The 26,881-nt window shown below is 39.8% G+C and overlaps 2 protein-coding genes across 2 annotated transcripts; one reads left to right on the top strand and one right to left on the bottom strand.

Annotated features, from left to right (window-relative positions):
- Window positions 1–7,118: 7,118 nt before the first annotated feature.
- On the top strand, window positions 7,119–7,694 carry RB195_003961 (uncharacterized protein; the record flags this gene model as incomplete). Its single annotated transcript, XM_064201853.1, has 2 exons — window positions 7,119–7,222; window positions 7,562–7,694. The coding sequence occupies 2 exons, from the start codon at window positions 7,119–7,121 to the stop codon at window positions 7,692–7,694; spliced, it is 237 nt and encodes a 78-aa protein (XP_064057734.1).
- Window positions 7,695–16,344: 8,650 nt separating this feature from the next.
- On the bottom strand, window positions 16,345–17,008 carry RB195_003960 (uncharacterized protein; the record flags this gene model as incomplete). The annotated part of the gene is made up of 3 exons (XM_064201852.1): window positions 16,345–16,462; window positions 16,811–16,886; window positions 16,939–17,008. The coding sequence occupies 3 exons, from the start codon at window positions 17,006–17,008 to the stop codon at window positions 16,345–16,347; spliced, it is 264 nt and encodes an 87-aa protein (XP_064057733.1).
- Between the last annotated feature and the right edge of the window lie 9,873 nt (window positions 17,009–26,881).

The following is a 26,881-nucleotide window of genomic DNA, read 5'->3' as shown; positions in this document are numbered from 1 at the left end:
AGTAGAAGAGATTAAGTACCTAATTGTAGCTTTTTGTGAGATAAAGCATTTCTTCGGAAGATGTGATATAGAAGTTGAAGATTGACGCTTGTTGCTTCAAAGCTCCTCATGGATGTATTCACAAAGCTTGTCACTATCTAGATTTTTACGAGAAACAAGATAGAGGACAATAATTAATGGAAAGGGAAGAAAAGTAGGGTTTTTGAAGGTTGGCATGCTCTAGTGCAAGAATGTGGCTGGATTATTCATGTAGAATCAAAATCTTGCAAAGTTCAGATGTAGTTCTGCTGAATCGCACGTCTATGGGTTGTTCCAAAAGTTTTTGTTCTTGCAACAGACGTGCGAAGTGAAGAAAACTATATTTTCACACAAAAATCAAAATCCCAAAGTAGTGAAATTAATGACTAAGTTGTTAGTTGAGTTGAGTCAATGAATCGACTATTTTATTTGGTTGTGATACGATGGGAATGAGGAAGTTTGGATACAATTTCAGCTACAACCACAAGCTCCCTTAGGTTGCAGTTATTGGCTTTCAGGAGACTATTTAGTGACGTGAATCCCCCTACTACCATATTCGGGTCGAAGACCTGGGCAGTCGTCAGCGGTGATCGAGCAGCTTGACCGCGTGAAAAGAAGCGGCTTAGGCAACTGTTAGACTACTTTTTGCCGATGCTGTGCCATAACACGAACAACTCTACACGAAAGTGGATATGGTGTACTGGCGGATGACAGGCTGTACACTATGTCCACTTCTTCGTAAAGCCTGAGCGTCTGACAAGCCACCTATTAGTAGAAGGATTTCAAGAAGATGAACCCAATATTGTAGAAAACGTTTCGAAAAGAATGACGATAGCAAGATTGAAGCACTGATGATAGCCATAAAAATGAGTATTCCCACTTAAAATCCCAAGGAATTAAATGGTTAATAATACACGAAAAAACCATTAAAATACAACATGGCATAAGGAAACGGGAAATTTCCATTGTAGTATTGGTAGCCCTGAGGAGTTGGTAGAGAGATGAGAGTGGATTCCCTCTTTATGCAACTACTTGCCATTCGGTAATCATGGACCAATAGATCGGCACGTTTGGCGTAGTCTTTTCACAAAATTAGTGAAAATGCCTGACTGCCGGTCAACGGAAACTACAAATAATTAAGAATAAACTAAATAAAAGGTAGCGAATCAAGAAATTGACGTGGTACGAAACCCCAGGGTTAACGCGCACTTTAGGTCGTTGGTTGTGGAAAACAGAGCGGCACCACTCAATTCAGCCACGTCATCCTAAAAAGTTGGGTCGCCGCTTCGAAATTCTTAACAGATATCCTGATGGCGTGGCAAGTTAGAACATAATGTCCTAAATTGTCATGATGTCGGAATTCCCGTTGAGCAATAGTTCACACCTAGTACACACTACGTGCACTAGGTAGTTCATGATTACAATATGGAAAGCAGTTGTGTGCTCGACTGTACCCCTCTCTCCTGTATGCCAGGGCTATTCTCCGGGCTGCTACTACTATGTGCACTCAAAATTTACCGGTTTGTCTGTGATACCCTCCACAACTATTGCGTTGAGGAGTAAGCAGCGAAGTTTTTCATTGTGAAAAATGCATATAGAAATAATAACTTCCAAAAAATAAGAAAATATGGAAACGATCAAAAAAGTTAATCGGAAAACTACTTAACGATGCGAGAAAGAAGAGTAAAATATTAAGTGAAGTGAAAATTCTTGAGCATTTTTTCGCTTTATTTCGACAAATAAATATAATAAAACTAACAGAAAGTATTAAATAGTTAGAAATGACCGATTTAGATCAAATATGCACTGTTTTTCTTAGATAACTTCTGTGCATTTTGATGACAATGTTATAATTGCGAAGAAGACTTCGTTCTTACTGGCAAAAATATTGATCACTTCATTTTCACAAAATTCTTTTTGCCAGTTTTGTACTGTCAAGAATATTTTGGAAATACCTAAAAAGGTGACAATCGATTGGTGCAAGGTCTGGACTATACGCCAGGGCAGTGGAACCAGTCATCCTAGCTCTCAGAGCTTCTGACGCATTGTGAAAGATTTGTGCGGCCTGGGGTTATCTTGTTGAACACAACACCTTCTTGTTGGCCAATTCTGGCCGCTTCTGGCCGATCTCCTCCTTCAATATGGTCAGTGGAGAGTAGAAGTCCGAATTGAGGGATTGGCCTGATGGGAAAAGCTCATAGTGAATGATTCCCTTCCAATCCCATCAAACAGAAAACGTTGGCCGTTAATCCGGCCTTGACGTCTGAGCCATCTAACCGCGATTGGACCACGATCTTTTTCGGTTTCTGTTCTCGTAATGTAACCTTGAAATTGCCGTGTGGTATGATATTGTATGACCGGATGTGATTTTCACATTACCAGATATGGCTCACTAAAGATATCATACGAAAATACTCAGAACTTCTTATTTCACCTAATATTGCAAATGAAAGGTTAGGAACATTACCAGGAACGAAACCTATCCATTTCGTATCCTTAATATGCAACAGTGATCACGAACACGACTATGTAACGCTCTTTCTTGACTTGAAGTACTGAACATCTACTGCATGAGAATTCAAAAAGTCACAGTGTGTGACGGTGCCGTACCGCTGTCCACAGTCGTCCGATCGTAACCTATCTTGAAACGGAAATTTTGAAATATGCCCTAGACCATTAGCTTCTCCTCCTTGAAATCTATGTGATAATTGATATCTCAGTGAAAAATAAGCGAAATGTCATCAAATATTCGCTGCTAAGGCAATCATAGCAGTCTACCGTGCTTTGAGGTTGTAACTGAAACATTTTTCATGAACCCAAACTTCCAGATTGTTGTTATATCACATCAGAACATTGAAGAATTGGTGGATGCAACTATATTTAATTATTTATTGTCCATTCATTATTTTCCATGGTCTGTGATTTTAGTTCTCTTGTGAAGCTACCATGTTGTAGTGTTTCCTTATCAATAAAAAGCCAGGCTCCTGTACCGTTGCCCACGGCTGCTCCCTCACAAATTGCTCGAGTGGAAATTTTCGAACGTTTTCTGGGCCATAGATACTGTTCATAACGATTTAAGATAGCAATTTCTATGTAAAAACAAATCTAAATCATTAAAAAACACATGGGTAGCAGTTTCAGTTATGAAAAAAGTGACAGCGCTTCCTAGCAAATGTTTTGCTAACTCAATGAATACACATGTGTTAAATTTCGAAAATCACTGTTTATTCTTCGATTGACTACAATCGAGATCACCTACGGGACTAAGAAGTTATCAAATTTCTACAAACAACATCCTCCCGATGATCCTTCTGAAGACAAACCAACGTAATGAAACGATGTTGGGATACCTTGGCATAATAGCTCTGCAAGGTCCTGTTACTAATTCCCCCGCTGCACGAATGACTCCTTACCTCTCCGCACACTGCAATAGTCTTTCTGTAAATCTCGAAGAGTAGTATGAGAAGAAAATGTTACTCGAAGACTAGTGTTAGCAGAAAATGTTACCTAAAGCAAGGCAGAAGAGAATAGATAGTAGAAACCTCATCTTTGGACAGATGCTCCGATGGTTCAACCTCGAGAGAGGGGGTCTTTTATAGCCGTCCTGATGGATGAAACCGAAGCGGTGATTAGTCTGCGCCTTCTAAAAAAGCACCAAAAATACTGGCAGTCAAAAGAATTCCAAAGGATAATTGTACCACATTCGGCGTTTGCGAGACAAAAGAATATTTTTCTAGTTCGTTGCTGGTATGTTCCTGTTGTATTGTAAGTAAAACTGTTATCATGATATATAATGACGGGCTTATTCTGTCGTGTGTGTGTGTGTAAATCTCGAAGAGTATAGTCGGGTTAAAACGACATGAAACACGGACAATTGCGCAAGCGGCTGCGCTCAAAGCGGAGCGGTGGAGCGTAGCGGTTGGGATCGTGTAAGGATGCACGCTACCGCCATACACCTTTGCAGTTCGCCATGGTCCCACCTCGATTCCAACCGCTGTCTCCACCGCACCGTTTCTGAGCGCGGCCGCATGGGCAGCGGTCCGTGTTTCATGTCGTTTTGACCCAACTATAGTATGAGAAGTGTGTGTGTGTGTGTGTGTGTGTGTGTGTGTGTGTGTGTGTGTGTGTGTGTGTGTGTGTGTGTGTGTGTGTGTGTGTGTGTGTGTGTGTGTCTCGAAATTCGAAAAGGGTGGTGTGACGGGTCCACCCGCGACAGATTGGTGCGCCGGCGCCACATAGCTATAAGTATAAGCCAACCGATCAAGTCAGTGCTTTTATCCTCCCAGACAGGTCTAGTATCAATTTATCGACCGCGGAGGGACGAAATGGTTGGTTTGCACCAGAACGGTTTTGAAGAACTTTGAATCTTGCAGCAAATTGCGTTCACCCTGACACAAGCCTTTTTTAATTGTATCCCTAGGAACAAATTCTGCACAGAACCACTATTGCCATCTATGTAGCTTCGAAAGCGACCGCTGTATAATTGATGCTGAAATTATCACTGCAACCACTTTGGACTCCGAAAGTGTAGGACAGAGGGACTATTTTAATACCGCCAACTAATATCTTTCTAAAGTTGAAAAAGAATTCCAAAAATTCATGAACTTGACAATATTTCTACATCACTCCCACCTTCATAATAATTGGGAACAGCGTAAGAAACCTGTCCTTTACTGGCTATCAAAACTGAGGATTATTTTTCAAAGCTTCTAATGTCGAAAAAGAACGAAAATAAATACCATCAATATAAATACAATATACAATGAAAATAGAGTAAATGCTGCAACATAAATTACTGCATATGAGACTGATCATCTGATTCAGTGAGAATTTTAAAGTGAATGGTTATGATCAATCTACTGACTTCATGGATCTCATTCACGTTTAATTGATTCCCTATGAATTTTATGAGCAGTGGATAAACACTGCTGAACGACACCAACTTACTCAGAGGCACAAATTATTTCCTCCTACCGTAATCTGCCTGCATTTACAGCTGAATAATGATGTCTGTTGTGCTAAACAGAATGAATGCGAGGAGGCAAAAGTGTGCGTGGTGTTTTATCTGAAAGTATTCGTTCGTCGAATTGGCTTAGAAGACAGGAGGTTCCAGCCATCACTTCTTTGACGTTAGCAGAAACAAGCCGAGGTAGGGCCATATGAACTACATATTTTTGGAAGCCTGAAATGGATATTGTCCATATAGCCATCTGAAAAGGATGGTGCCTTCTCGTATTCGTCTCTGATCGTTGGTTTATAGTATAGTAATAAATAAATAAAGTATAAATAAAGCAAGTCTGCAAATACTGCGCAAACTCACCACATTGTACAGCTGGGAGGGCACTGTTTTGCTAAAAAAAAACCCTTCAAACATAATGGTTGATTCAGAACAAAACATTTAATCTGCTCGCACTGCTTATTAAGAGAGACGTATGATATGTAAGAGACGTATGATATGTAAGATTAAATACGAATTACAGCAACTAAAAATTGTTCAGTGAGTGATAATACCTCTCGGTTTCAATTTTTTCATTGAATAAATATAGACCACTCCCCCGTTACAGCTATATTTCTGAGGAATTCTAGACTCTCTTTTAAACATCTCATTCTGCGGGTTTCAGCGAAAACAAATTTTTCAAGAATGTCAATGAAAACGAAGCACTGTGCATTGTAGCACTTCGAGCACGTTCTTCTTAGTCAATAATTGAGAGGTGTAAAATTTTTCATTGGTGTTTTGGAAGAACAAAGAAACACCTAGGTACGCTTCTTCGTCAAGATGTCGGTAAATTTACTGCTCACTGCTGCTCAAAAGTCAGTATTTTTATTTATGTGGTGCAGTTCTACTGTCATTAGACAGCGATTCGAAGAACAATTGAAAAACTTGTTTATTTTTGGAAGAAACAATTTCACTGGGAATTCCTCCAAGAGGTGCGGAGTCGAAAATAAGATGTGGCCGGTTACAATTTCTTTTCTGGAACAGACGAACAACATATTTTACTGATAATAAGGACCTAATAAATTATTGTCGATCTTCTGGTTTCGACCTCATAATTACATTGTTTTCTGCAAAAAAGGCATTTTTGAGCGGATATTGAGGGGACATAAACTGCCCAAGGCTTGAGCAACACGAAAAAAATGATATTTCCCTCCCAACATCTTGGAAGGAGCGAAAGGTACATGAAACAAAAAGACACGTGGTTTTTACTCATTCGGTATTAGGAGTTAAGTAGCTTGGAGGACTAATAGTTACTTTTTACTCCTACGAAAAATTCTTCGCCAATGTCTGCTCGTCCTACTTTACACAAGCGCTAAGGGAATTAAAGAGTATACGTATATAGTATAATTAACAGAGCAATAATAATAGCCAAAATAGTAGAAGCTATGAATAGGTCAGACATAGGTGGGCCAAAACCATTTCAACCTCGGTGTAAGCGGGTACCTTCGAAGCGGCACGGTGGACGTGGGACCATCGCTAACTGCAGATTTCTGCTGAAGTGTTGAGGAGATTCTGGAACCTTCACGACCAATCAATCGCGCTCAATTGTGCCTAGCAATCAAGAAAGAGTTAGACTTGGTCTACGGGTAGTAGAAGCATGGCGAGGAGCAACGCCGACAAGTGCTTGGATGGGCAGTTTTCCCAGCATATCTGTGTCGTAAAAGAGAAGGAGCTACTGTTCCTATAAAATTGAACCAATTGTTGTATTTCTGGATGGTGGTTACCAGCGCGCTGCTTCTTATTTCTGAGGAGAATTCTTTCTTCTTTGTTCTTTTTGCAGGTTCGCCTTTCTTTACCCTATACCTTACTGATTATAACTGTTTTAGTTACTCTACCATAGGGACTTACCAGCAAGCGAGTTAGAAAAATATTCTTTTGTCTCCTGAAATCTGAACTTTGTGCAATAATTTCAAATCCTTTGGATTGCCAGGATTTTGGTGGTTTTCTAGAAGGTGCTGACTCTAATTACCGGTTTCATCCACCACGACTGCTATAAAAGCCCCCCTTTTTCGAGGTTGAACCATCGGAGCAACTGTCCTGCGATGAAGTTTATTTTACTCCTTCTATTCTCCCTTGTTTTAGGTAACGTTTTCTGATTACATTAATGTTCGAAGTTCGTAGAGAGACGTTTGCAGTGAGCGGGAATGGAATTACGGATCCGTGCCTGGAGGAAAGATCGACAGGTCCTTGTAGAGCTCTTATGATAAGGTATTCCGTTATTTTTCTATTCTGTTAGTTTTGCTTCGGAACAATGATCGGAGAGAATGCTGATTCCAGTAACTTTTCGGTCCTGTAGATTATCGCGACTGTAGGTAACTGAAGTCTGGAAGTTCTGTCTTGCTATGTGAAGAGTGTATTCACTGAGTTGTATGCTATCGTGTGTATTCATTGAGTTAGCAAAACATTTGCTAGGAGGCGCTGTCAGTTTTCTCATAACTGCGACTGCTTCCATATGTTTGTGAATGATACAGATCTGTTTTTATTTCAATATTACTGTCTCATGAACAATATCTATGTTCACACTTGTCTAAATGCTCTGATGTTTAGATGGGGATTTGACCAAGACTCAAAAAAGTGCATACCATTCTTCTACGGTGGCTGTGGTGGAAACAGGAACAACTTTGAAACTGAAAAGGAATGTAAAGAAAGATGTGTCGTGAAAGAAAAAATAAGAAACTAATTGTAGCTTTTTGTTAAGTTACAAATAAAGCATTTCTTCGGAAGAATGTTGAAAGTTGAAGATTGACACTGTTTGGTTTAAAGCTTTAACAGGATTTCCGAAAGTTGAACTGGTCCACTCCGAGAACATAGTTCGACTACTCATATAGAATGAAAATCGGACGAAGTTCAGATATAGTTCTGCCCAATCGCATTTTCCAAAAATTTCTATTTTTGAAATAAAAGTTTATGGTAAAGAAGAGTCATATTTTTAGACAACAATTAAAAAAGCAAACTACTGAAAACAATGGATTGCCAAATTTATGTAGTTGCATCCAACAATTTCTTGAATTTTGATGTAATACGATGACAATGTGTAATTTTGGAAACTCTTTCAGCTACAACCACAAGCTACCTTAGGTTGCAGTTACTGCCTTTCAGGCGACTATTTGGTTACATGAATTGTCCCATGTACGGATCGAAGGCTTGAGGAGCACCGCCAGCGGTGATGGAGAAGTTTGACTGGATGGAGAGAAACGAGTTAGACAACTCTTAGGCTAGTTTTGGCAGATTGTCCCATAAAGATTAACATGGAGCACTGGCGGATGAAACATGGAAAATATCAACAATTTACCCAGTATCCGGAGGTAGTCGCAGAACACTATCTTAGCTTCTTTGATCACGTTATAAGTGCACCGCGTGATTGTCTTTTTCAAGTTGTCCTGAGGATGCTCCCAGACCCGAACTGGAAAGGACCCCCTGGTCGCAAAAGAAATTTCTGCACGGAAATGAAAAGAACGATTTGAAGACGCTTCGCTTTGAGAGGCAGTTTATTCGAGTTGTAATGGTTATGGGATAGCGACGGCTGCTAAATTCTACGCGAGTTTCGGCTGAAGTTCGATCAGGATAGGCTCGGATTTGTCTAAGGAACACACACCTCGACGAGGATCCATATGACCGCGTTAAGGACGTAACATCTGTCCACCGTTCAAGTAAACATAAGTCATTTTCATCGTTTTCAGCAACACGCCAACGTTTGGATAGATTTCAGGAAGAGCAAATCAGTGGTACGAGAAGGGTTTTGAAGGGGGAAGGGCACAGTGGGTTCCCATATTTCGAGAAAAATTACGAGCTGGTGAGGGTGGACTTAGGTACAGCACCGTCACTCACCAGCTTTTTTCAATATTCGTGCTTAACATTGTACTTCAAGTCAAGAAACGGTAAAACGTGACCATGCTCACTGACCAGTATTGCATATGCAACAAAACGGACACATTTTTCTTGTTTTTCTTGTTTAAAGGCAGCATACCACGAATCTGAATTGGTGCAGATTTCAGGTGGAGTATTCGTATATGGGATGGGAGACAACGGAGAAGGAGGTGATTCCGTCCATTTCTTGCTAAGTGCCGTAAAAAACGGCCCGGAAGATGCGGCGCCGCACAAGACTGGCGCGCTCCAATCGAACCTCTTGTGCAAAATGGTGCGCCAAAACGAATGAAGCCGTATCTTCCGGGCCGTTTTTTACAGCAATTAGGAAGAAATGGACGGAATCACCCCTCCCTCCGTAGTCTCCCATCCCGTATACGAATACTCCACCTGAAATCTGCACCACCTCAGATTCGTGGGGTGATGCCTTTAAAGTTTTTTGGCTGATGTTCGAAGTCTGTAGAGAGGCCATTACAGTGAGCTAAAGGAGGAATAAAATTTCATGCAGGGAGGAGTTTTGAAAAGCAGGACCTTTCCTGGCTGCTCTCGAAGTGTAGGGAATCATTATTTGGCTGCGTTAGTTTAGCTTTAGACGAATCATCGGCGAAGATGTTGATTCTAAAAATTGAACAACTTAGATAGATGATATCGATTATGGCTAACAAAATGCTGAAAATACGGTTTTGCTATGTAAATACTACTTGTCAAAATTTTACACGTGTACATCCATTGAATCAGGAAGACATTTATTAAGGAGCGTTGCCACTCATCAGGGAAAAAAAAAACAATTTTTTACACTTGTTAAAGATTTGAATCTAATCATACGTTGGTTCTACCACTTCTCATTGTTGGGGAATTTGAAACAGATGTGATCTGTTCTGTCATCAGTGAATGTACGCTGTAAGTGTCCTGAAATTTAGGTGCGGATTTAACTTGAAGATAAAGAAAGATGTGGCATAATAGAACTACGGAGATTGTCAATGAAATAAAAACAGTTTTGCAACTGCAAACAAATAGAAGAAAGGTTGTATGGTTGGAAAGAAGGGAAAAAAACCTAAATTTACCTTCTATTGAAGGCTAAGTGCTTACAAATAAAGTATTCCTTTGGGCGAATGTGTTTTGGAAGTTGAAGATTGACACCCTTCAGAGATATTCGAAGATGTATTCATAAAACTTGTCACCATCTTCCCATTTTATTGGGTGGTCCGGAAATTTCTGTTCCAGCAACAAATGCAATATTTGATATTTTGATGTGATATGATAACAGTCTAGGAGCTTGGGTTCTTGGAAACTCTCTCAGTCATAACCTCAAACGTTAAACTGCAATTATTGCCCTTTAGGCGAATATTTGATGACATTTTACTTTCTTCTGAGTGAGATATCAATTTCCGGATAGGCTTCAAATGGAGAAAAAAAATGCTCTAGAGTGTGTTCCAAAATTTCCATTTCAACATAAGTTACGATCGAACGGGTGTGGACAACGGTGCCACACCGTCACACACCGTCCCTTCTTTAATTTTCATGCAGTATTATATAATACGATCATGTTCGCGATCACTAGTACGCATCAAAGACATCAAATGAGAAGCGCTCTTTTCTAATTGTGCTCTTATCCTTGGTTTCACAATATTAGGTAAATAAAAATTCTGAGCGTTTTCGGTAGATGCCTTTAAACCAGGTTATATTACGAGAACAAAAACCGAAAAAGATCGTGGTCCGGTAGTCGCAGTGAGATGGTCCACTCGATCGTTAAGGACGTGTCACCAAAGTCTTCTGTTTCCTGGGATTGGATGGGACTATTCATTCACTATGAGCTGTTCCCATCAAGCCAAACCCTCAATTCGAACCTCTACTCTCCACTGCCAACCACGACGACCAGAAGCGGCCAGAATTGGCCAACAGGAAAGGTGTTGTGTTCAACAAGATAACCCAAGGCCGCACAAAATTTTACCATGCGTCAGGAGCTCTGAGAGTTTGGATGGCTGGTTCCACTGCCCTACCGTATAGTCTAGACCTTGCGCCAATCGATTATCACCTTTTCAGGTGTTTGCAAAATATTCTTGATGGTACAAAACTGGCAAGAATAGAGAGGTCCGTGAAAATGAAGTGATCAGAATTTTTCCAGTAAGAACGGAGACTCCTTCAGTTGCACAAGTATAAAATTGTCATCAAAATGGACAAACGTTATTCAAGAAAAAACAGAGCATATTTCATCTAAGTCGGTTTTTTCTAACTATTTGCTACTTTCTCTCAATTTTATTATATTTATTTGTCGAAATAAAGCAAAAATCGCTCAGAACTTCTAACTTAACTCCCTATTTTTCTTTTCTTTCTCCCATCGTTCAGTAGTTTTCAGATCCACTTTTTTGATCGCTTCCATATTTTCTTCATTTTTGGAAGGTCTTACTTCTATATGCATTTTTCACTATGAAAAACTTTACTACCTATTCCTCCACGCAATAGTTGTGGAGGGTATCACAGGGAAACGGGTAAATTTTGAATGTAGTAGTAGCAGGCCTGAGAATAGCCCTGGTATAGATGTGAGAGGGGTACAGTCCAGCACACAACTGTTTTCCATATTATAATCATGAACTACCCAGTGGAGGTAGTGTCTATTGGCTGTAGAGTTATTTTTACAAAAAAAAGGTGAGCAAATACGAGTGTTGCTCTGTGGGAATCACGACATCATGACAATTTAGGACATTTTGCTGTAACTTAACACGCCATCAGTACATGGGTTAAGAATTTCGACAAGGCGACCCCCATTTTTAGAACGACATGGCTGAATTGAATGACGCCGCTCTGGTTTCCACAATGTACGGCCCGAACTCTACGATTTTCCTGAGCTTTCCAATCAATTAACAATCCAATTAAAAACAGCGTATCGATTCAATTTCTTGATTCGCTGCCTTCAATTTAGTTTATTCTTAATTAGTTGTAGTTTCTGTTGACCGACAGTCGCATTTTCACTATTTTTGTGAAAAGACTACTTCAAATAGACGTTGTGCGGATCCACTGGTCTATGATTACCAAATGGCAAGTGGTTGTATAAAGTCAGAGACCGAGACACTCTAATCTGTCTACCAATTCTATGGGGTTACCATTACTACAATGAGAATTGTTTCTAGGGATACAATTAAAAAAAGGCTTGTGTCAGGGTGAACGCAATTTGCTGCAAGATTCAAAGTTCTTCAAAACCATTCTAGTGCAAACCAACCATTTCGTCCCTCCGCGGTCGATAAATTGATACTAGACCTGTCTGGGAGGATAAAAGCACTGACTTGATCGGTTGGCTTATACTTATAGCTATCTGGCGCCGGCGCGCCAGTCCGACGCTGGTGGAACCCCTGCGCCCCCTTTTCGAATTTCGAGACACACACACACACACACACACACACACACACACACACACACACACACACACACACACACACACACACACACACACACACACACACACACACACACACACACACACACACACACACACACTTCTCATACTATAGTTGGGTCAAAACGACATGAAACACGGACCGCTGCCCATGCGGCCGCGCTCAGAAACGGTGCGGTGGAGACAGCGGTTGGAATCGAGGTGGGACCATGGCGAACTGCAAAGGTGTATGGCGGTAGCGTGCATCCTTACACGATCCCAACCGCTACGCTCCACCGCTCCGCTTTGAGCGCAGCCGCTTGCGCAATTGTCCGTGTTTCATGTCGTTTTAACCCGACTATACTCTTCGAGATTTACACACACACACACGACAGAATAAGCCCGTCATTATATATCATGATAACAGTTTTACTTACAATACAACAGGAACATACCAGCAACGAACTAGAAAAATATTCTTTTGTCTCGCAAACGCCGAATGTGGTACAATTATCCTTTGGAATTCTTTTGACTGCCAGTATTTTTGGTGCTTTTTTTAGAAGGCGCAGACTAATCACCGCTTCGGTTTCATCCATCAGGACGGCTATAAAAGACCCCCTCTCTCGAGGTTGAACCATCGGAGCATCTGTCCAAAGATGAGGTTTCTACTATCTATTCTCTTCTGCCTTGCTTTAGGTAACATTTTCTGCTAACACTAGTCTTCGAGTAACATTTTCTTCTCATACTACTCTTCGAGATTTACAGAAAGACTATTGCAGTGTGCGGAGAGGTAAGGAGTCATTCGTGCAGCGGGGGAATTAGTAACAGGACCTTGCAGAGCTATTATGCCAAGGTATCCCAACATCGTTTCATTACGTTGGTTTGTCTTCAGAAGGATCATCGGGAGGATGTTGTTTGTAGAAATTTGATAACTTCTTAGTCCCGTAGGTGATCTCGATTGTAGTCAATCGAAGAATAAACAGTGATTTTCGAAATTTAACACATGTGTATTCATTGAGTTAGCAAAACATTTGCTAGGAAGCGCTGTCACTTTTTTCATAACTGAAACTGCTACCCATGTGTTTTTTAATGATTTAGATTTGTTTTTACATAGAAATTGCTATCTTAAATCGTTATGAACAGTATCTATGGCCCAGAAAACGTTCGAAAATTTCCACTCGAGCAATTTGTGAGGGAGCAGCCGTGGGCAACGGTACAGGAGCCTGGCTTTTTATTGATAAGGAAACACTACAACATGGTAGCTTCACAAGAGAACTAAAATCACAGACCATGGAAAATAATGAATGGACAATAAATAATTAAATATAGTTGCATCCACCAATTCTTCAATGTTCTGATGTGATATAACAACAATCTGGAAGTTTGGGTTCATGAAAAATGTTTCAGTTACAACCTCAAAGCACGGTAGACTGCTATGATTGCCTTAGCAGCGAATATTTGATGACATTTCGCTTATTTTTCACTGAGATATCAATTATCACATAGATTTCAAGGAGGAGAAGCTAATGGTCTAGGGCATATTTCAAAATTTCCGTTTCAAGATAGGTTACGATCGGACGACTGTGGACAGCGGTACGGCACCGTCACACACTGTGATTTTTTGAATTTTCATGCAGTAGATGTTCAGTACTTCAAGTCAAGAAAGAGTGTTACATAGTCGTGTTCGTGATCACTGTTGTATAACAAGGATGCGAAATGGATAGTTTTCGTTCTTGGTTATGTTCCTAACCTTTCATTTGCAATATTAGGTGAAATAAGAAGTTCTGAGTATTTTCGTATGATATCTTTAGTGAGCCATATCTGGTAATGTGAAAATCACATCCGGTCATACAATATCATACCACACGGCAATTTCAAGGCTACATTACGAGAACAGAAACCGAAAAAGATCGTGGTCCAATTCGGACTTCTACTCTCCACTGACCATATTGAAGGAGGAGATCGGCCAGAAGCAGCCAGAATTGGCCGCCAACAAGAAGGTGTTGTGTTCAACAAGATAACCCCAGGCCGCACAAATCTTCCACGTTGCGTCAGAAGCTCTGAGAGCTGGGATGACTGGTTCCACTGCCCTGGCGTATAGTCCAGACCTTGCACCAATCGATTGTCACCTTTTCAGGTATTTCCAAAATATTCTTGACGGTACAAAACTGACAAAAAGAATTTTGTGAAAATGAAGTGATCAATATTTTTGCCAGTAAGAACGAAGTCTTCTTCGCAATTATAACATTGTCATCAAAATGCACAGAAGTTATCTAAGAAAAACAGTGCATATTTGATCTAAATCGGTCATTTCTAACTATTTAATACTTTCTGTTAGTTTTATTATATTTATTTGTCGAAATAAAGCGAAAAAATGCTCAAGAATTTTCACTTCACTTAATATTTTACTCTTCTTTCTCGCATCGTTAAGTAGTTTTCCGATTAACTTTTTTGATCGTTTCCATATTTTCTTATTTTTTGGAAGTTATTATTTCTATATGCATTTTTCACAATGAAAAACTTCGCTGCTTACTCCTCAACGCAATAGTTGTGGAGGGTATCACAGACAAACCGGTAAATTTTGAGTGCACATAGTAGTAGCAGCCCGGAGAATAGCCCTGGCATACAGGAGAGAGGGGTACAGTCGAGCACACAACTGCTTTCCATATTGTAATCATGAACTACCTAGTGCACGTAGTGTGTACTAGGTGTGAACTATTGCTCAACGGGAATTCCGACATCATGACAATTTAGGACATTATGTTCTAACTTGCCACGCCATCAGGATATCTGTTAAGAATTTCGAAGCGGCGACCCAACTTTTTAGGATGACGTGGCTGAATTGAGTGGTGCCGCTCTGTTTTCCACAACCAACGACCTAAAGTGCGCGTTAACCCTGGGGTTTCGTACCACGTCAATTTCTTGATTCGCTACCTTTTATTTAGTTTATTCTTAATTATTTGTAGTGTCCGTTGACCGGCAGTCAGGCATTTTCACTAATTTTGTGAAAAGACTACGCCAAACGTGCCGATCTACTGGTCCATGATTACCGAATGGCAACTAGTTGCATAAAGAGGGAATCCACTCTCATCTGTCTACCAACTCCTCAGGGCTACCACTACTACAATGGAAATTTCCCGTTTCCTTATGCCATGTTGTATTTTAATGGTTTTTTCGTGTATTAGTAAACCATTTAATTCCTTGGGATTTTAAGTAGGAATACTCAGTTTTATGGCTGTCATCAGTGCTTCAATCTTGCTATCATCATTCTTTTCGAAACGTTTTCTACAATATTGGGTTCATCTTCTTGAAATCCATCTACTAATAGGTGTCTTGTAAGAAGCTCAGGCTTTACGAAGAAGTGGACATGGTGTACGGCCAATCATTCGCCAAAACACGATATCCACTTTCGCGTAGAGTTGTTCGTGTTATGGCACAGCATCGGCAAAAAGTAGTCTAACAGTTGCCTAAGCCGCTTCTTTTCACGCGGTCAAGCTGCTCGATCACCGCTGACGACTGCCCAGGTCTTCGACCCGAATATGGTAGTAGGGGGATTCACGTCACTAAATAGTCTCCTGAAAGCCAATAACTGCAACCTAAGGGAGCTTGTGGTTGTAGCTGAAATTGTATCCAAACTTCTTCATTCCCATCGTATCACAACCAAATAAAATAGTCGATTCATTAACTCAACTCAACTAACAACTTAGTCATTAATTTCACTACTTTGGGATTTTGATTTTTGTGTGAAAATATAGTTTTCTTCACTTCGCACGTCTGTTGCAAGAACAGGAAATTTCGGAACAACCCATAGACGTGCGATTCAGCAGAACTACATCTGAACTTTGCAAGATTTTGATTCTACATGAATAATCCAGCCACATTCTTGCACTAGAGCATGCCAACCTTCAAAAACCCTACTTTTCTTCCCTTTCCATTAATTATTGTCCTCTATCCTGTTTCTCGTAAAAATCTAGATAGTGACAAGCTTTGTGAATACATCCATGGGGAGCTTTGAAGCAACAAGCGTAAATCTTCAACTTCTATATCACATCTTCCGAAGAAATGATTTATCTCACAAAAAGCTACAATTAGGTACTTAATCTCCTTTATTCATGCAGGTTCTTTTGCATTCCCCTTCACTTTTAAAATTGTTTCTGTTTCCACCGCAACCGCCGTAAATGAATTGTTTGCATTTGCCGTCGTCATATCCCCATCTAAACATGAGAGCATTCGGAAAACTGTGAGCATAGATACTGACAACGACAACTTAAGGCAGTTATGCCGATGTGAAAATAGATCTAAGTCATTAACAAGCATACAGAAGCAGTTTTAGTTATGAAAAGGTGACAGCGCCGCCTAATTAATGTTTTGGTAACTCAATGAAAGTATGTATGTTATATTTCGACAAGCACTTTTCACATAGCAAGACAGAATTTTCAGTTTTCAGTTACTTACAAATGAGACAATTTACGGAACCAAATGTTATTGAACCTTCAGAATCGACATCTTCGCCGGTGATTCTTCCGAAGCTAAATTAACGCGATGAAATAACGATATCTTACCTCCTAAAAAGAGCCCTGCAGGGTCCTGTTTTCCTGAACGGGTCCTTGCATGGATCCGAAGTCAACCCCACGCTCACTGCAATGGTCTCTCCATGAACTTCTAGCATCAGTGTAGTAGAAAATGTTACCTAAAACAACGCAGCAGAGAAGGAATAGAATGAATCTCATCGCTGGACAGATGCTTCGACGGTTCAACATCGACAGAGGGGTTTTTTATAGCCGTTCAGATGGATGAAACTGCTGCGGTAATTAGAGTCAGCACCTTCTAGAAAAAGCTCAAAAATCCTGCCAATCCCTAGCATTTAAAACAATCGCACGAAGTTCAGATTTAACGAGACAGCAGAAAATTTTTTTTAACTCGTTGCTGGTATGCCCCAGTTACATTGTAAGTGAAGCAGTTAACAGCAAGGTACAGGATGGAGAAAGACGAGAAAAGAAAACTGAGCTAAGCTAATTAGAAGCAAGAAGTAGACCATCATCCAGAAAAACAACCACTTATTCAGCTTCACGAAAGGAGTAGCTCGTTCTCTTTTGCGACTCGAATATGCTACAAAAGCTGCCTTTCCAAGCAATCGTCCGCGTTGAGGCTCCCGTGCTTCTACTATCCGTCAGCCAACTCCAATTCGTACTCCATTCCCTGGATTACTGGGCAGAATTCGGAACCTCTTTCCATTTTAGGAGAATGCTGCAGTTAGCGATGGTCCCGCGTTCAGCATAACCTCTACATTGAAGGCCTCGCTTCGAGCGCCGCCACTTACGCAGCTGCATCTACCTTCACAAAGTTTTCACCCTACGACATTAGAACAAGTGTTGTGATTGACTATTCCAGACTATTGATATATTAGATCGCGTGTTTTTCCTCCCTCTCCTTGAACCCAGCTATCTTTGAGATTTGAGATTTGAGATGAGGTCTGGCGCGGAATTAGCTTCGGAACCGAGCTTCGCGACGTTTTGGCCAAAACGTATTCAGAATTTTTGCTGTTATTGATATTGTTTTGTTTATTTTCGTATGGTGTTTGAATCAGTTTGGGTTTGGTAAGGTGGGAAGATAAGGCGAAGAATTCTTCGTAACGATGAAAAGTAATGTGTAATACTTCAAAGTACTGAGCACCTATCACCAAATGGGAAAAAACCGCGTGGCTTTTTGTCCCATATACTTTCCATTTTTGCGAAATGTTGAGAGGAAAATCAAATTTTCTCTTCTTGCTCGATCATTGCGCAGTTTCATGTCCTCAGTATATCCGCTCAAAAGTGCCTTTCGATAGAAGATAATCTAAATATGGGGTTGAAACAAGGGAATTGGTCGTAATTTGTCGTCTGTTTCAAAAAATTGTAAGTGTCCAAACCTCATTTTTGACTCCTTACCCCTTGCAGAAGCACTGAATAAAATTGTTTCTTCCATAAATCAATTGGTTTTTTTTTTCGGATCGGTGTCTAACGACAATTGAACTGCACCAGATAAACAAGTAATAACGACTTCTGAGTAGCAATGAGTGCTAAATTTACTGAGATTCTGAAAAAATAGTGTCCACCAGAGTGAGTGTTTTCTGGTTGTCTCACCTATGAAAAACTTCACATTTCCCTATTATTGAGTTAACCGAATATGCTCAAGGTGCTACAATGTAAACTATTCTTCAGTATCACCGTCATTCTTGGAACATTTGTTTTTGCTGAAAACCACTTTACGATCTGGCTAAAAAATGTCCTAAATCGATTAGGAATTGCGCTTGAGTGGGAGAAGGGTTTACGTTCGTTCAATGAAAAAAAGAGGTTTCATCACTAATTGCTCCATTTTTAATTGCTGTAATTTCTGTTTAATCTTACATATTTGATTTCTTTTTATAAGCTGCACTGCTCAGCACACTAAATGGTTCGTTAAATCTTCTGTTAATTGAATGTTCTGAAACAAGCATTATTTTTGATGGAGCAGTCAAAAAAACAGTGCTCTGATAATCCCAATGGTGGAATGAGATGAATTTGCAGAGTACTTGCAAATTTGCTTCTTTTTTTTCGCCGTTTTGAGATAACTTCTTTCAATTGCGTTCATTTTTGAAGGAAAGCAGATGTTCGAAGTCAGCACCTCATGATCTACTCGGTAAATGGCTTCTATCATCCAAAAATTATTTGTCGAACAGTGAATCTTGCTGTGCACTGCCTTGACCCTGGAAACGAGTCGCTTTTAATTTTCCTTCAATTACAACTACTGTCAGAGTATAGTTAATATTGAAATTTTCACTAGTGTCTCTGAAGAATCCGAACATAGAGGATAAGGGGAGTATTTCTAACCCTCATACTAATATACTTGTGAAATTTTCAAAAATCCGAAAATTCTGGAACATGATATTATTTCCGTTCAATCCACTTTATTCCCATCTCCGCTCCTTAAGAAATGGGAACTACATAAGAAAATTGTTGTATGCTAGCTGTCAAAACCAAGCGTTATTCTTTGAAGTTTTTAAAGTTTAAAATTGAATGAAATTAGATATAAATTACTGCATACGAAAGTGATCCATATTGATTCAATAAGAATTTTCTAGTGAGTGGTCTCATGCAATCTATGGAACACATGATTCCTATTCTGGTTTAAAGACATCACCCCACGAATCTGAGGTGGTGCAGATTTCAGGTGGAGTACTCGTATACGGGATGGGAGGCTATGGAGAGGGGGGGGGGGGGGTGATTCCGTCCATTTCTTCCTAATTGCCGTAAAAAACGGCCCGGAATATGCAGCGCCGCACAAGGCTGGCGCGCTCCTGTCGAACTCCTTGTAGAAAATAGTGCGCCAGAACGCCTGAAGCCGTATCTTCCGGGCCTTTTTTACGGCAATTAGGAAGAAATGGATGGAATCACCTCCCTTTCCATAGTCTCCCATCCCGTATACGAATACTTCACCTGAAATCCGTACCACCTTAGATTCATGGAGTGATGCCTTTAATTAATTTCCTATGTATTGTGTAGATAACGGGACATCAACTTATTCAAGGCTACAAACTATCTCCTCCCACCATAATCCGCATTCATTTAGAGATGATTTATGATTTCTGTTGTGTCAATCGCCATGAATGCGACAGGGGGACAAATACACTCGCTGATGAATGAACAACCCGAACTCTCCAATTTCCCTGAGCTTTCGAATCAATAAACAGTGCAGTTAAAAACAAAGTATCACGTCAATTTCTTGATACGCTGCCTTTAATTTAGTTTATTCTTAATTAGTTGTAGTTTCTGTTGACCGACAGAAATTACAATTTTTGTGAGAAGACTACGCCAAACGCACGTTGTGAACCGATCCACTGCTCTATGATTACCAAATGAAAACTAGTTGTATGAAGAGGGAAGTCACTCTCTTCTGTCTACCATCTGCTCAGGGCTACCACCACTACAATGGAAATTTCCTGTTTCCCTGTGCCATTCTGTACTTCTGTTCGTGTATTTGGCTCTCAATTACTTTAATTTCGACTCTATAACATTGTTCTTGCACCAAAACATAAAGTTTTCTTTAGTGCACTATTTAATTTCTTAGGATTTTAAGTGGGAATACTCATTTTTAAGGCTATCATCAATGCTTCAATCTTGCTATGGTTATTCTCAGTGATCTAAAAGTGGTCATCGATATATCTATCACCTAAGGAACCTAAGGAATTCGATAATAATTCAGTCGAAATGGCAGGAAAGCATTATGTGAACCTCGGGATGAGGCTCCAGTTGAGCTCCGGCTCTCCCAGCGCTAAGAATGGCTGAACAACATCGAGCATAGAATCAAACACCACGTGTTCACGTTTGTCGAAGAAAGAAAGAAAAAAAACAGACTCTGCAATTCATAGAGTGTTTCGTTGTTTTTATGTCATGCTCAAAATTTTCTGCTGTGCATTTGTTGATCCGGGCGTACATAAATAATACAGCATTAAGGGCGCACATTAGAAAAACCTGTTACACATTAGCGGATCACATTTCACTTTGGTTAATTTCGCTTTATATGGAGTCAGATTCCTTCAACCACTTACCATTTCATATATTCTACCGCAATTTTTACAACATTCTCAAGTTTTCATCATTTTCAATCGTATATGCGTATTCTTACGAGAACAACTTCAGGAATTCATTTGATGAAACTACTGTAAACTCAAAGAATTCGGTTTCTATGTTTTTGTGGATTTCACCGCTTTCCTGTTTTGTGTACGGAGGCCGTGATTACACAAAATGACGATAAAATTGCTGCAATTCCTAGTATAAACGGAGTTAGATGCTTTCAAGATAATCGCAGCTGAGCTGGCTCCACTTGTTTTCATTGATTCAGCAAAAGGCTGCAATGAAACTTTCTCTCCTATCAGTTCTTCCTTTTTGATCTATCTAAACCCTATCAGGGAATGTTTAGGATTCCAATTTTTCTGGAGAATTTTGCTGTGTGACTGAAGTATTCTTTGTTTTTGAGTTTCGTGGAAAAATCTTATGCGATCCTATTCAGAACCACATGCCCATTTGATCCTTAGCGTTAGGATTTCTCATTCATTCTGTTTTACTTCAGAAAATTTCAAAAAAGTGAAGAGATCTGTTGAAAGATTGGATGAGATTTTAAAAAAATGGCAAGGGTTCAAATAAAAATAATTAATAAATAGGTAAATAACACTTGGCGGATATTAATTGATAAATAAAATTCGAACAGTACGAGGATGGCTAAAATGGCAAGAATAGGAATCGAGGATTGTGTAGACCTGGAAACCCATCGAAATAAGCAGTGATGAAATGACCGATACTTCAAAATTTGCTGGATCAGAAGCTAATTCTTTATGATTAGAAGAGATTATAATTATAATACACCTTAGTCTAATTAGAAGAATTTTTACGGTCGGGGTCCTATTCTCGACGTATTCTAAAAGCAGCAACTTTGTTTTGTTTTTTCAACGAGTTTCGTTTGCGTTCAATCAACCTACAAACTTCATATTCTCTCGTCTATGAACCTAGAATTCTTTATAGAATAGAACTGGAATCTACTATGTTTCGCAGGTTGTTAAACGAAAGTTTTACGATGTTTTCCGGTCTGACTTTTCAACATTTTTGTCCTCTTTAGACGGCTTAAATGCTATTTCTCTGCATTGCAATTTGGACCACTAAAAGTATCTTATCTTTCCCTGTAATTATCTTTAATAAACTTCAGATGCATCTAGGAGAATTCCAGGAAGAGATAGGATATTTTAGGTCGGCACGGTAGCTAGGAAGAAATATGATATTTGATGGTCCAAACTGCACATGAATCATTTTTGTCTTCAAATCTCTGAAGACGACGTAAGTGTCGAAACGCCAGACTGGAAAGCACAATAAAACTTTGGCCAATATTTCTTTTAAGAGAGATTATGTCGTAAACTTCAGCTCAATGCTACTATTACATTCCTCTGCGACGAAATTCAATCAAATGTCACATGCTGGTGCACAATTATAGCTGAAATTTAGCTGATTCTCTATTCCTGAATTAAGAAGGTCAGAAAAACAACGTAGCTATCTTTACCAGGGCCATTTTGGAGTTCAAAAATGAGCGTTGAAAGTGCGTTTATTTTTTTTTAAATGATAGAGTCCATGAACACTGTGATCTTCAAGATTTTCCGTTGTAAAACAACATGTGGCGTGATGAAGAATGGGTGGTTGCTTGAAATTTATTCGGTACTTTAACCATAAGCTTCAGTGAAACATAAGTTTGTTTCTGTTGTCACGTATGTCCTGAAAGTATCACACAAATAACTTCTTAATGAAGTACAAAGGCACTTTTGTCGTCCCCAGGTTTAAAGAAGCATAATGATGTCCGGTACAGATTTTTTCTGACAAATAGGGACTTTTTGTATTTAAAGACAGCGTGTCACGAAATTGACGTTGTTGGGATCTCTCCACTCGTCGTTGGGATTAGATAGGGGCAAGGATGTGGTTCACAATCAGAATCAGGCTCAATTCCGCCTAGTAATCTCCAGAGGGACACGTGAGAAACAGCCGTGGTTGCACCGTTTTCCCCTACAATGCAACTTGTTACGCGGTAGAACATAATCGATTCCGTAGTCGTACAGCGTTCATTATCCAAGTAATGTAGCTTAAATAAGCACCCCAATTTGCATAACGCAGATCGTTTGCGGATTAACAGCCTTCTACTCTCCGTAATAAGTTGCATCGTTGGAGACACCGGTGCTGCTGCCGTACAAGGCTGTTTCACACGTTTTCCCTGGATTACTAATGAGAATTGATACTAATGAGGATCATATTCATAAAATACACCTATCCAATTGTGGTGATTTCCCAACATCGACAACTGCTGACTATTGTTCAGACTATCGTCCAGTTCGTACCTATTTACTGTATTAGGTCTATTTTGTAGTAACGACAGATGCTCGTTCGACTCGTATGGGGTGTTACGTATTTTTCCGCCCAACTATGTGCTTTAAAGGGCATATCCAGGATTTCTGGGGGGTGTAGACTATAGGAGATTTGTCCTAACTTTGATTTGGTCATACTTTTCCGTGCTCAGCTGAGAAGAGTTCGAAACCCCGTAGTTCCGCCACGAATAGAGAATTCAATAAATCTTAAGGAAGTTGGGACCTACACTACATGCTCATGATTTACTCGCAGTTGTTCTGTCAAGGTGATCGGTCGGTTAGATATGGATATCCAGATGTGAAGTAGTGACAAGGCAGTGGAGATTGGCAGCTAATCAGAGCGATGCTTTGCTTTTTCGGATTCGGAGCGACCAGCTGGATCGAAAATAGCTAATCGGCGACTTTACTTCGTCGGAACCCGTCTAACAGCAATAACTTCTGAATGCTACGTTCTTCGTTTACAGAAAAAAGTAGAGGTTGTCATGAAATTTTCTTCAATCCTTAGGAAATCTTCATCGTTTCCATTGATCTCCTGTGGGATTTCAGAGAGTTTGCAGTATTCTAAATACTTCATTTAAAGGATTCGCACGTTGTAAAAGGTGATGTGCTCTGAGCTTTTTTTCCTACACATTCTCGTAGACTCACGGCGGCCCAAAATGGAGGAAAGATGATAGAAATGTTTCGTCTAAGCAATCAACGCATAATAACCCTGATCAACAAATGGCTTTAGTGTAACCTTCCAGCATGGTTAAGAAAATACTACTCCTAAATCAGAGGTTCTGGGCTATGGGGCAAAGGCTTGCTTGATTTCTTTCTATCTGCTTCATAAACGGGATAGAAGGACCATTAATGGAACTTCTTCCATACTTGTACCCTTATATAGATGACCAGCCTGAACGTCCGGCTAAATCCGGACTTCAAGCTTTTTTGGTGTTCGCTTCGCTCGCCTTCACCGATCAATAAAACACAACAGTAGCCACATTTTTTTTGTAAAACTAGAGTTGTTTTCTTTCTACTAACGCTTTTTTCACTTTTTTTGCTCGAAAATTTAAGCATATATGAAGGATTTTATGGTTTTTCTCTAAACGCTCAGTTCCATATTTGGAGAGCAATCCAGCTTAATTTTACACCTATGTTTCTCTCAAACCTTCACAACCTGGAAACATTGTTCGAAGTATGAGTCTCCTCCGTTCTCAACTATTAGCAAAAAAATGATGCGCTAACATGGAATGACGTGAATATCGCTATCGCAGTGATAAAAATAACGTTCTACGTCAGATCGCATAAAATGTTGGCTACTATGTAATGTATTTAAGCAGCAGTTCGCACGTGCGTTTCCTCTTTTTGAAGAAAGGATGATAGCAGTATCACGGAGACATGCTGGGAAAAAGATATGTGAAGGAAACATAGAAACCCTGGGATTCCCCTGCAGCAATCCGACGCACTGGAACACGTCTTTTCCCACTCTATAGCTCTCTGGTACCGGGGTACCATTTCAATCTCGTGGGAACCGATCCCACCCCATTTGCAGCTGTATGGCTCACGAATTCGACGCCGCATTACCCGTCTCACACAATTTTACCGCATTGAGGCTCCAGCGCAAAAAAAAAACGGAGGCCTTGGTATCAGTCTCCTTCTCTTTTTGGAATTTTTTGACCGAAACACACACATACGCAGACGCACACACGTGACTGAATAAGCTCGTTATTATATAGCATGATAGTTTGCAAATCTGGAAGTATACATTCACATAAAAGTTTATTTGCTCTCACTAACATATGAGAGAAACTAACTTGCCTTATCAAAGCCAACATACATAGCTAATAGCTTTATACAATGGTGAAAAGGTAGAGTGCTCGCCTATGAGATGCGATGGTTCGGCACCTCACTTCTGTAGAGTTTTGCATCATTATGGAGTATTTTCGTGACACACAGACAAACATACACACACTGGTTAAGCGCGTTATTATATAGCATGATATTCCTACGTTACCTGTCCTGCCTTGACGATCTCTGTGACATCTAACCGCGATTGGACCACGATCTTCTTCGGTTTCTGTTCTCGTAATGTAACCTTGAAATGACCGTATGGTATGATATTGTATCACCGGATGTGATACTCACATTGCCAGATATGGCTGGCTAAGGATATCATACGAGAATGCTCAGAACTTCTTAACGAAGGCTATCCATTTCATAGCCTTGATATGCAATTGTGATCACGAACACGATCATCTAACACTGTTTCTTGACTTGAAGTACTGATCATTTTTTTGCATGAAAATTCAAAAATTTACAGTGTGTGACAGTGTCGTACCGCTATCCACAGTCGTCCGATCGTAACCTGTCTTGAAACGGAAATTTTGAAATATGCCCTAGACCATCAGCTCCTCCTCTTTGAAATCTATCTGATAATTGATATCTCAGTGAAAAATAAGCGAAATGTCATCAAATATTCGCTGCTAAGGCAATCATAGAAGTCTACCGTGCTTTGAGGTTGTAACTGAAACATTTTTCATGAACCCAAACTTCCAGATTGTTGTTATATCACAACAGAACATTGAAGAATTGGTGGATGCAACTATATTTAATTATTTATTGTCTATTCATTATTTTCCATGGTCTGTGATTTTGGTTCTTTTGTGAAGCGACCGTTTTCCTTTAATTTGGAATTTTGTTGCAAAATTTCCGGACCAAGCAATAAAGTAGTAAGATGGTGAAAACTTCTGTGATTGATTGTCTTTGTGAGTAACTACGAAAAGCGTCAATATTGAACTTGTAAAACACATACTTCCGAAGAAATACGTTTTTCATTGTCACTGAACCTTCAATAAATTTAGAAATTTTCGCCACTTTAACCATGCAACATTTTATGCGCCTGTTCTCAGCTCCAAAGTTGCTTTTGCTTCCTTGACAACCTCGATAATTTTCACATTTCTTTGTCTTTGTGTTAAATCACCCCTAAATTTCAGGACATTTAAAGGGCATCACATCTGGATGACAGATCAGACACATGTGTTTCAAATTATCTGACAATGAGAAGCTGTAAAATTAACGAACGGTTATATACAAATCTCTAGTAAGTGCAGAAAATTGTTTTTTCCTTCCTTTGATGAGTGGAAGTTCTGTTCAACAAATACTTTGTTGATTCAGTGAATACATGCGTGTAAAATTTCGACGGGCTTTCTTTACAAATCAAAACTGTATTTTCAGAGTATGATTAACTGAAACCGAGTTTATCCACGTCACCAAAAAGTCGTTTAATTTTTAGATTCTTCCGAAGCTGAGTTAACGTAATGAATGCCCAAACTTCGAGAGCTATGTAAGGCCGTGCTTTCCAAATTTCTGCCAGCATGAATTTCTATTTTTCCTCCTGCTCACCACAATGGTCTCTCTACAAACTTGGAGCATCGGTGTGTCCAAACAATGCTATCTGAAAAAAGGAAGAAGACAAGAAATGGAAGGAACCACGTCGTCGGACAAATGCTCCAATGTTTCAACATTGAAAAAGGGGGTCTTTTATAGCCGTCCTGATGGATAATACTCATGCAGTAATTAGATCCAGCATCCTCTAAAAAAAGCTCTATAATCCTGGCCGTGCAAAGGATTTGAATTAATCGCAATAGGTTCAGATTCCACGAAACAACATAACATTTTTCTAACAAGTTCCCGGTATGCCCTTGCTGTATCGTAACTCCAAAAAGTTCAAGCGATAAGG

Source organism: Necator americanus, chromosome IV (genome assembly GCF_031761385.1).
Source record: "Necator americanus strain Aroian chromosome IV, whole genome shotgun sequence".
NCBI classification, from domain to species: Eukaryota; Metazoa; Nematoda; class Chromadorea; order Rhabditida; family Ancylostomatidae; genus Necator; species Necator americanus.
Note: the sequence above shows the minus strand (reverse complement) of the source record. Positions and strands in the feature narration are given on the sequence as shown.